The following is an 11,686-nucleotide window of genomic DNA, read 5'->3' as shown; positions in this document are numbered from 1 at the left end:
GGCCCATCAGATTCCAAAGGCTTATTTAGCACCGGTTTTGAATTATTTTTGTACTCTTTTTAAAAAAATAAAACGAAAAATAAACAAAGAATCTTTAAAAGGGTTTTTGTGACACATAGGTAGATGATGTTTGAATAAACATCGCAGTTTAGAGAAAGCCTATAGATCAATAGGGATATACGATGCCAACGTAGAAATATCCAAAGAAAATAACAATAAGAAGCGCTACATTATCGTTTGTAATTCTCTGATTTCCGCTCATTTTGTGATAATAACTTTAATAATGAGATTCCTGAGCTCGCACGGGGAACTTGAACGCATCAGCAGCCAGCCCCTCAGAGCACAGCAGCAGTCAGATGCATGTTTACTTGCTTTGTCAGCGGTGTCCCTGCAGTAGTTATCGCATGAACCTCACCTACTGCTGATCACATCTTTGGACTTTTATCTCCGACAGTGACTTATCTCATAGTCACTCCTTATCAGCAGTTTGTGGCCAGTGTCTTGAGGACTTTGATCGAGGGGGCAAATCGAGTTCACTGTGTATGTTTTTTTTTTATCTAACGGGAAAGATGACGTTAAAATCCAATAAAAACGATCCCACTGTCACACTGGAGTCCGTGAACAGCGCCCGGACAGCCCTTTCCGATCTCTACCTGGAGCAGCTCCTTCAAAACAAACCAAAGTCTGACAAGGTAAGATGATCTTTTTTGTATATATATACCTTATTAATTTATTTAGACCCCTCTGATTTCGCTGTTCTTATTTGCTTCCGGGAAGCAGATACGGGGACATGTGATCGTTGTTTATTTCCGAACAAGATCTCTAAGAATAGACCCGTTTATGTTTTCATACTGCAGCAGCTGAATGTGTTGATCTCTTAAACAAAGAACATTTAGATCTTTACTGTGTTAGCAGCTTCTTCATTGCTCAGCACTATCGGTCAGCCTCAGCTTGAAATCAGCAGACATTGCTGTGGCAGTTTCAGTTCTCCATTTCTCACAAATTCACGCAAGTATTTTGACAACTCGGGGAAAACATTAGGGAAGGGTTTTTTTTTTTTGTTGGTTTTCTTTTAGCCATCATAAGACTATGTTCCTGTATTTCACAGAGTAGTATGAACTGTCTCACTAACCAGCTGGGAAAAGATGTCCCAGAAAACATTTAGAATATGTCGGAAGGGAGAAAGCCAGAGTTAAATCTCTGGCACACTTTAGACCTGGATTTGATTTCCAGCAGGAGACCGGTGCCTTCTCAGAATTTGAAAAGTCAGCACTGAGCCACTGAGGGAAATGTGAAAGAGAGGAAACTTTATTCCTGACATCAGCAGTTTGCAGTTCAATAGCCTTGAGTTGCAATCTTGCCTACATATCTTTCTGATCTGTGTTAATCAGCATGTCTCTAACTGAGGTCACGAGGGCATTATCTTAAATGGTGTGTTTAAGGCTGATTAATCATATTTTGTGTCTTTCTTTCTTACTTTTTTTTCCTTTTTTTTGCTCCTTTGCACTGAGTTATGCTTCTAATATCTCATGCTTAATAACTGTGTACTGCCCTACTTAGATAGACAATAAGGCATTTAAGGTCTTAAGGCAAGTTGAGGCAAGTTGATAAGTGGGACACGCAGAACTTTTGGCAGTTCTTTCCTCCTTTTTTTTCTCCTTTTTTGTGGAAAGCTCATTAACCACACAGTGTTCAAATGTCAACTATTAATCTCCTACTGTGTTTCTCCAAGAGATCAATAGAAGGAAAACAAAAACCTGTAAACCCTTCATTGGGGAGGGCTGATGATTTATATTCCTTTAGTTAAAAACAGCAGATCATGTAAGAAAGATAAAGTATAATCAACTATTCTGTGTTATATTAGTAACCCAACTGTGTGCAGAAAAGCAAATGGAACTACTGATATAGATTTTTATGGTGAATTAATTTATCTCGGCACGGATGGTCTTCCTCTACATGCCTGTCACCTTCTGTTTTTCACCCTGAAGAGACAAGCCGCCGCTTTGAACACTCTTTCTTTACCATGATGCTCCTCCAAACTTGAAACCAGCATTAAAACTGTGGCCATGACCTGACCATACTTGTTGAAGGATAGCTTGTTTCCAGTTACTGAAGCATTTCTCAAACCTTTAATTAAATCTTGATCTTGTTACACTCCAAGTGGTGGAGCTGACAGAGCTCACTGTCAACATCTTGATGAGGTGGGTTTTATTAAAATGACCCTTTAGTGCTAGTCTAAATCTAATTCCTCAAGAGATCAGAGACATTTCTGCTCCTTTCTTCAGACACGTTCAGCTGATTTGTGAGTAAGCGGACATTATTGCAGATTCTTTTTTGTGTGTGAAAAGAAATGAGAGGGAAGATACATATCGTGTATCGGAATATCAAGATTTTTATTTATTTCTTATACAGCTTTTCACTCTTTCCTGGTGCTCAACACTCCCGATGGCTAACAGCACACACAGCTGATGAATTACTATCACACCTCACAGAGAAGTGACCTGACTGGATGCTCATCAGTGCAGGAGTAGTTTCTAAACCCAGAGTTGGCTTTAGAGCAGCTAAAGCTATTGGTGAGGTGGACAGTGATAACGATTGGATTATTGTAATGCTGATGATGGAAGGTAGATAATTTTTTTTTTTTTTGCTGAAGCAGTGCTGATGTGTCATATTCACGCAAGAAAGTTTGCTGATGCAGGCAATCATCTCTCTGATGTCAGTTAAGTGAACAAATTATAAAAGCTTTGATATGGTGCACTCATTGCCCGATCCTGGAGGGCACTTTACTCTCACAGAGTCATTACGTGGTATCTTATCTTGTACTCAGTAGATTTAATGTAATTCCGTAGTGTCTTGATTTGTCAGGGGAGCTACGTGGATTTCTTCTTTTACGGCGATGCTTACACTCGGGAAATAACTCAGACGAGGTTGTCCTGCTACGCTTTTGGTGTAAAAGAATAGCACAAATCTACACATTTGATTTCTGTAGCAAACATTCAAGCAGCATGCTTCGTAGTGTATTCGTTTTGCTACATCAGTGCTTTGTTCATCACACTGCTGGTATCCATGACCACACGAACCTGGTGGACCAGATGAGTGGACGTGGTTAATGAAGTGTGTTTTAATGTCTGGTTAATTTTCAACTTTGAACATATGTTGAAAGTGCAAAGGAAACGTAGCTGTTGTGCTCACGAGGGCAGAAAGTGTCCGCCGCCGTTATTAGAAAGAGCAGTAAGCTAATGATCTGATCTGACAGAATAGTGAATTCGGTTCCCTGTATAATGGGAGGCTTCTTGTTCTTTAGTTAATTTCATTTCCTGTGATGTCATGTGATTCATTTGTTTTCTTTCTTCATTTTAACAGGCAGCTATGCAAAACTTTGAGAATCAGGGGGCTGACTTTTATACCAACGGCAGTGCTGGACACAGAAATTGCACAGAGGTTCCCAGGATGAAAGAAGTGGCGTTTGAAAAGAGTGCTTCAGAGCCAATGGTATGTAATCAGCCTCGACTGTTCACTCAGTACTCCTGCTTTAAATTTGAAAGAAATGATTCCTCCTCATTGACTGTGGTCTGTGTCTGTAGGGGGTCACTCTGAAACTGAACGAGAAACAGCGATGCACGGTGGCCAGGATATTGCATGGAGGGATGATTCACAGACAAGGTGATTCAGCACATTTTGTTTTTTTGTTTTGTTTTTTTACAGTTTGCAGGAATTGTGCAAGAAAAGATATTAATATAGTGTGTCACGAGGGAGTTTTATCTGATGTCCTGATTAGTTGTTATAGTACTGGAGGATCAGTAAGACATCTAGTTTGCATTCTTTGTCTTTCCAGGGTCTATACACGAAGGAGATGAAATAGCAGAAATCAATGGAAAAACTGTGACAAACCAAACTGTAGATCAGCTACAAAAGATCCTGGTAAGCCACCAGCTCTTAAGTCCTTCCATTTATGTTTGGAGCTATACTGAATCACAGTTTTTGCACTTCATTTTAACTCGGCAGTGCTATAAAAACATAAATCCATTTCTATTTTACATACAGAGAGAAACCAATGGAGTCGTCACGATGAAAATCATACCCAACATGAAGAGTCGATCCCGAATCTGCGAGGTAACGATACGACCGACAGACTATGCACAGCTTTAGTGTTGTGATGCTTATGTTGAATAATTTGATTCATATTTATTCTCTCCAAGAGACTTTTGAGATTTGCATGAGTGAATCCAGGAAAGCAGGCTTTTCTGGTCATATTAGAGCACAGTCAAGTATTAGTTTGGTCACTTTTCTCGCAGTCTTTTTCTTCTGCATCTTACTTGCTTACAATGATTTTGTTTAGGTGAATCTGCTGTTAGTCAGTGAACAAACCAGGTGACTATAAACCTAGCTTTAATGTTAAGAACATCACTCATTGTTGCTTTTTGACATGAAACACATTGGTAGTGTGTTTCATTCTGCCATCTAGTGACCACAGCATGTCTCTCCATTTACATCTTTCTTGTGGCATAAAAATGGCTGCCCTGTAACATACTTTTAAGTACAGACGACATCAACTTAAAATAGCTTTAAAAGAATTGACATATATTTCTTTTTTCAGCATCAAAGTTCGTCCCTGTTGTGGTCAGTGATGGCAGTTTACTTTAAAGATTGCACTGCATTAATATGTAGGCATTGTTAATATGCTTTCCATACAGAGAACAGCATTTTTGGTGACCCAGATCACTCCAGTGCATCAATGTTTGTGCACATTTTGGGGTGTAAGCTTGTGTAAACTTCTACTGGAGTCTCTTGGGGAAACCACAAATACATGTTCATGGACTCTACTAACATTAGTAATCATTTACGCTGAGGGGACCCTACATGTGTTCCTGCTATGATCTTTGACAGTTTCCTCATAGTTTGCACCCTTTGGATTTTAACCTGAGATATAAAAAGTAACAAACAGTTACTTAGTTACAGTTATTTATTCGCACAAGTAGACCTTGTCCCTTGGTTAGAAATGTAGCCATGTCCACAGTTTGAAAGGAGCTGTCCAAGATCATATCATGAAATTGTTTACTAGTATTCTACTTCAGGGTGAATTCACAGTTATCAGTAGAATCACAGAATCGTAGACTTCAGATAAACTATTAAGTTCTACAGATTAGAACTTTACTCCCGGCTGACCTTAAATAAGTGTTGGGTGATAACTGAACACTCTGGTAAGGACAGCAGGTTATCAGTAGTACCTTACATAATGCCAACTGTAAATCTTTAGTTCTTTTACTGCCAGGGGAACTAATAAGATTTGTTCACAATCTCCAGATGTACATGAGGGCTCAGTTCAATTATGACCCTGCCACAGATGACCTCATCCCATGCAAAGAGGCAGGTCTGAAGTTTCAGACTGGGGACATCATTCAGATCATCAACAAGCAGGATCCAAACTGGTGGCAGGGCAGAGTGGAGAGCAGTGCTACTGACTTTGCTGGACTCATACCTTCTCCAGAGCTCCAAGAATGGTAAACTCTTTAATATACCAATCACATCACAAATCAATCCAATTGTATTTTATTTATATAGCGCCAAAATCACAACAATAGTTGCTTTAAAGAACTTTATATTTTAACGTAACTGTAAGGTAAGGTACAATAATAGAGAGAAATCGCCAGCATTTAGATGACATCCTATGGGCAAGCACTTGGCAACAGTGGGAAGGGAAAACTCCCTTTTAACAGGAAGAAACCTCCAGCCTCAGGGAGGGGCATACCTGCCATTACTGCAATGTTCTGTTTGGAAAGTGTCCTGCCTGGCATCTCCATTCTCCAAACAGTACAGTGCACCCCACCACCAGAATAAAACTGGTCCAGATTGACTGGGTTTCAAACTGCCCAAAGCTCAACCAAAACAATTATTCACGGGTTCTGCCAGGCTAAGCTCAGTCCATCAAAACCCAAACTCTCAAGTCATTGGACCCCAAGGATCTATTGATAGAAAACCACAAGATCCTCTTAAGAATGGCAGTTTCCATGCCCCATGTGGTCAGAGCGCTTTTGACATCATGTTAGGGATGTACACGATCTAGGTTTGCTGGTTTAATGTCGTGGCTGATTTATAATACAGAGTGAACTGTACCAGATATTCTCAGGCTAACTTAAATACCTGTTTTCCCTGCAGGAGGGTGGCCAGTAAAAGCAAGGCCAAAGAGGGCACTCAGTCCTGCAGTCCATTTGGAAAGAAAAAGAAGTGCAAGGACAAGTACCTAGCTAAACACAGCTCTAGTAAGTAGAACACTGCAACTCTCAGTCCCACAGTTTCATTCATTTCTTCTCTAGTGCGACCTAAAATAATCTTCTTCTGCAGTTTTTGACCAGCTGGATGTGATTTCTTATGAGGAGGTTGTTCGGCTCCCAGCTTTTCAAAGGAAAACACTGGTCCTTATTGGTAAGCTTCCTAGCTCAGTTATATTATAAGTTTGTAACCTTTGCCTTTTGCTTTCCACATCACCGCAATAGGAAATAAAACAAGCAAGATGCAGAAAATGTGCACAGTCCTCAGATCAGTCACTTTTTTCCTGGGTTTCAGAAATAATAAGATGTTCATTGTTAAAACATTGTCCAGAATCCTCTGTGGGCAATGAAGGCCTGAAGTCTGGAACCCATGATCATAACTAAAGAATAAATTTTCTTTGTTTGCGATTCTTTGTCAGACTTTTACTGCAGCTGTGCGCAGCTGTGCAGCTTTTTTGTCTTTAGCATCAAAAGAATCCTGTGATTATTCACCACTGTTTTCTTTAATGGGTTGCCAGGTCTGTTAATGATGCATTTTGCCAGCATGGTCTGGGTTTTTTTTTTGTTGTTGTTGTTGTTGTGAGAGCTGTTAGGCCACGCTTAATGCTACTGCTATTGATGTGTAAGGATGTCTTGCTTTACTTGCATCGAGAGCCCTTTTGAATATATGCTGTGGATTCACAACAGTAAATTCCAAAAACAGATGCCATACTTGGAATCGGCTGTAGACTATTTGCCTGCTTAAATTAATGAGATATAACACAGGAATAGCTCAGATGTGTCTATCAAACCGTTTTGAGTCACTTGAGTCCAGTTAGCTCTGATTCCCTGTAAAATAGTGGACTACAATAGCTGAGAGCCTACACTTTTAGCCCACATGTGTTAAGTAACAGTAACTTTAATATGCTTTAGCAAGAAGTTAAAATAACATAGATTGTGTCTTCATTGAAATTGCATATAAGTATATCTTTAATCAACGGTAATGAAAGCATAGTTAGCACAGTTTGGGTCTGATTAAAATTTCCTTAAAAAATTAGCGCTGTTTTGTTAATTCTGCCTTTTTTTCTCAGGGGCACCTGGTGTTGGAAGGAGTCATATTAAGAATGCACTGTTGACACGATACCCCGAGAAGTTTTCATACCCTTCACCACGTAAGTAGACTGATGGCCTTTTTATTCCTCTAACGTGGTGCAGGTTGTTACCATCCGTGGGCTAATTCTCACTAATTCTTAACTCTCATTCTTGCGCAGACACCACCAGACCCCAACGTAAGGATGAAGAGAATGGAAAGGAATATTACTTCATCTCCCATGAAGCCATGACCAAGAGCATCTCTGGAAATGAGCTGCTGGAGTATGGCAGCTTCCAGGGTTTCATGTTTGGCACCAAAATTGAGACCATTCAGAAGATCCACACGCAGGGCAAAATCGCTCTGCTGGATATAGAACCACAGGTTAGCGCCAAACTTCTTTTCATGTAGCATCAACGCAGTTGATCTAAATAAAGAATACTGTGTCTGCCCTGGAGTGCTATTTTACCATTTCTCAGAGTTGCATAAACTCACTAAATGTTTTTATGCTTAATTTGAGAGCTTTTTTGTTTTCTTAAAGTTCTTTAGAATTGAGATATTCACCTACATGAATTAGCTTCACTCAAATGGAAAGAAAATGCATATCCAATCTAACTTTTTGCCCTTTAACCTAACCACATTGTTAAAGTAATATGGTGCAGATTCAGCAGTCATATTATTAGCTATTGTTTCAGTAGCTATAGCTGTGTTTGCTAAACCTACTATCCACCTTTGACAAACCAAAGATGATAATTTTATATTCTCCTGCAGTGAGTTGCTTTTGTACTCATATTCATGCAGCACAGTGTATAGAAGTGATAATGTGGTATATTTTAGGATAGTCTAGACTGAAGTAGTTATTAAAAATCCCCTAAAATCCCCTTTTGTTAAATAATGACTCAAAAGGCATCTTTTTGAATGAAATTCACACTCCTTACAGGTAAACGTATGATTTTTATAACGATTTCATTTTTCAAATTATTTTTCAAATAAAACTGGGCTAACAAGTGAAGGAAAAGCTGCTCCTTCTGTGCTTTGAGTCAGTCTCTTGCACTGCAAAAACAATTCATATTTGCCTTTATCTTGTCTTGTTTAGAGGATGTTTAAAGTATCAAATGTGTGAAATGCGCTGTACTTCATCAGTTCTTCTTCTTCCGGCTGCTCCCTTTAGCGGTCAGCCGATCATCAGATCATCTGAATCCATTTCACCCCATCCCAAGCATCCTCCACTGTCACACCAACCCTCTGCATGTCCTCCTGCAATGCATCCACAAATCTCCTCTATAGTTTTCCTCTTTTCCTTCTGCCTGGCAGCTTCATATTACATGATCTGATATCCCATCTTGGACGAAGCTGTCATTGTTCCTACATCATCAAAACATTAGTTCAGGATCAGCATCGCAACTGACAAATGACGTTGTCTGAGCATTCAGTTAGCATTAGACAAGAAGCTAGCTTATGCTTTTAAAAACTATCACTGGTGAAGCAACGTGAGTAACCTAAATTTGTCTAACAGCAAACCAAACTTGAAAGTCCACCTTGCAGTGTAATGACATCACAACAATGTAACTGCTCAGTTGCGACGCTGATTCAAAACTAACGTTGTTGTGATGATACAGGAACAACACCAACACATAGATAGTAGACACACTGCTCCATATTCAACATTTCTTGTACAGAATATCCATATTCCCTCATCTGCACATGTCTAAACCATCTCCGCCTTGCCTCTCCAAATTCTTCTTCAAACTGCTCAACGTAAGCTGTCCCACTGATGTACGTGCTTCTAAACTACCACTAAATCCTTCTTGCAGACCTTGAAACTCTTGCGGACAGCTGATTTTGCACCTCTGGTAGTTTTCATTGCACCGACCAACACCGCTCCCCAGGTACTACATCTTATCCAAGTGTTTTAAAATCCCCAAATTTCCCAACCACAAACTGCTAATCATCTACATCTCCTCTCCTAGACGGAAAATCTGCAGATGATCCAGAAAGAGTCAGACGCCATCCTGAGCACATATGGACACTTCTTTGATGTGGTTCTCATCAACAACGACGTGGATGAAAGTGTTAAGGGTGTGGAGGAGGCCATGGAGCGGGCCACGTCCACCCCTCAGTGGGTGCCTGTGTCATGGGTGTACTGAAAGATGTTTGGCACCACTATGATACCTTCTTTTTGTCGAATAGCAGTGCAATATCACTCCTTTACGCAATGCCCCACATGTCTGTGGGCTTACTTTTAGGTAAATGTTAATTGTCACAGAGATTTTTTTGCACTATTGCGTTTTTAAAAAGAAGCAATATGTAGACAGGGTTATCTCAGAGAGTCGAGAGCCTCACCAGGGATGGTTTTTTTGGCTGTTTAGACACTTTGTGCTTCAGGGACTAACTGGTGAAGTTTTGGTGCCGCACATCTTTGGGATTATTTGGAAAGTAAAAAAAAGCAAAACGGGGCGATAACTGTGAATGAAATGCTCACTCTGACGTAACTGAGTTTTAACAGGCACATCCTGAAATTGTTCATGCTGTGAGTGTAGTGCCATATATCATTGTTTGTCACAGAAAACCCTTCGCTGAATCATTAGAGCCTCGCAAAAATGTATACCTCATATGTTACTAGAAAAGGCACTTTGAAACAAAAGAATAAATCTCCCATCTCTGTTGCAATTGAGTCTTTGAATGTGTTTTACGTTAAAAGCTGTTTCTCAGACCTTTCGTGGAATTATTTTGACAGTTTGCTTGTCGTTAGGTCATCTCCCTTCATTGGATCACAAACATGAAAGGGTGTCTTTGAACCGAAATATAAAAGTCGAGGTTTAGTCTTTATTGTTTCGGTGTCATCTAGACTTTTTCTGCCTAAATTGGTTCAGCATAACAGGGCAGACGTAACACATACTTCAAATCTCTCTTAACATTTTGGTCTTAGATGTAGTGCAGGGGTGGCGGGGTGGGGGTGCAAAAGGGTCATGTCTGCCTGAATATTTAAGAGCGCATCATAGCTCAGGGCTGCCATCAATAATAGATCAAGGCGTGCATGTCTGAATGGTAGGATACGAGCAATGCACCTGTATCAACCACATTGCAATTCGTCCCTCATCCACACTGTGGGATAAACACTTACAGGCTGTACATGACAATGAATTTCATTCCAATTCAGTTTTGCACAGAGTTCCTGGCAGCAAACGCGTACAGACTGAAATTAAAACATGTCACTCCATGGATGGATATATTTATGAGTGTGCAAATAAATGACACAGTTTAGTTCTTAAGTCATTAAAGCCAATGTGCATTTGAAAGATATCAAAATTAAGTCTAAAGGTAAGGCTTGACAGTGAAATCTGCTGTATGGTGTACTGGAAGCAAACACGTAGAAAATCCGTGCCGATTTAAATTGTGTCTTTTCAAGAATTAACAAAAGGAACAAACATATTATTAAGTCTACAAATACAACTTAAGCTGCACAGTTAAAAAAAAAAGGTGTTATTTCGTCATCAGCTGATTAGCTGTGTTCAGGTCTCAAAGCTTTCTATACATACGAAATGAAAAAACAAAACATCATAATAACAAGCTGGGTTTTCTCAATTTTTTATTGAGTGCCAGCTGTACAACATGTTCCACATCGTGACTGAGGTCATCACTGTGAAGGGGATAGTTACCAGTGCATAGTTAGCCTGTGAGGGGGTGGGCAGTGAAGTAACGCTGCCTTTTGATGCCACCAAGTGGTTGAGTGTGAGCACCTACAGCTCCTCTGAGAATATGCTGCAGGCTAACAAGAGGATTCTTCAGCTCTGTAACAGTAACCCCAAACACCATAATAAGTTGTATTTGCCAAATTTTAGACAAGCAATCTAGTGCACATTTACATGGTCTTGTTAAATTTTCTTCTAGCGTGACATTTTTATCATGATTGAACCTTATCAACGGACCCAACGCAGAGAATTAAAGAAAACGGGCTGTTTTTCACCATTTCAACCTTACATTTGTTTAGTCTTGCAAAGTATTTCAGTTTGTGTGGTTTATTAATGCAGCAGAACAAGCCCATTGGTGTGTCACATAGGATCATATTAAATTTAACTGCGCTTTGTGTTATTTATTTTACCAAGGATGCCCCCAGTCTTGCACAGCAACACAGTTGTTCATTACACAGATTGTAATGGAAACACTATAGATATATATTTTTTAGCCAAAGGTAAAACATAATTAAGGCACATTGATTTCCATACACTGTGTTGATCCTGCAGCAGCGAGAGCAGCTTCCACTCTTTTAGGGTTTATAGTACATTAATTGAACTCTGCCTCGTTATCATCTTCAACTTGGAACATCTTTGAAGGTAATACATTTGGG

General features: G+C 39.7%; 1 protein-coding gene across 1 annotated transcript; it reads left to right on the top strand.

Annotated features, from left to right (window-relative positions):
- The first annotated feature begins 354 nt into the window (after positions 1-354).
- Positions 355-10,008, top strand: mpp1 (MAGUK p55 scaffold protein 1). The gene is made up of 12 exons (XM_085288538.1): positions 355-692; positions 3,364-3,492; positions 3,585-3,663; positions 3,836-3,921; positions 4,045-4,113; positions 5,305-5,501; positions 6,157-6,260; positions 6,343-6,423; positions 7,340-7,420; positions 7,520-7,722; positions 9,153-9,227; positions 9,309-10,008. The coding sequence occupies exons 1-12, from the start codon at positions 543-545 to the stop codon at positions 9,483-9,485; spliced, it is 1,431 nt and encodes a 476-aa protein (XP_085144664.1). The 5' UTR covers positions 355-542; the 3' UTR covers positions 9,486-10,008.
- Positions 10,009-11,686: the final 1,678 nt, after the last annotated feature.

The sequence above is a fragment of the Mchenga conophoros genome, linkage group LG10, assembly GCF_057382185.1.
Source record: "Mchenga conophoros isolate Kocher_MC1m ecotype Shallow Benthic linkage group LG10, M_conophoros_male_GT1.1, whole genome shotgun sequence".
NCBI lineage: Eukaryota > Metazoa > Chordata > Actinopteri > Cichliformes > Cichlidae > Mchenga > Mchenga conophoros.
The sequence above is the reverse complement of the archived record's forward strand: the minus strand, read 5'-3'. Positions and strand labels throughout refer to the sequence as shown.

Bases quoted from the DNA above. Each gene is read 5' to 3' on its own strand.
- mpp1 (XM_085288538.1), top strand. From the start codon at position 543: ATGTTTTTTTTTTATCTAACGGGAAAGATGACGTTAAAATCCAATAAA. The intron at 693-3,363 runs GTAAGATGATCT...TCATTTTAACAG, and splicing joins ACAAACCAAAGTCTGACAAG to GCAGCTATGCAAAACTTTGA. The intron at 9,228-9,308 runs GTACTACATCTT...CTCCTCTCCTAG, and splicing joins CGACCAACACCGCTCCCCAG to ACGGAAAATCTGCAGATGAT.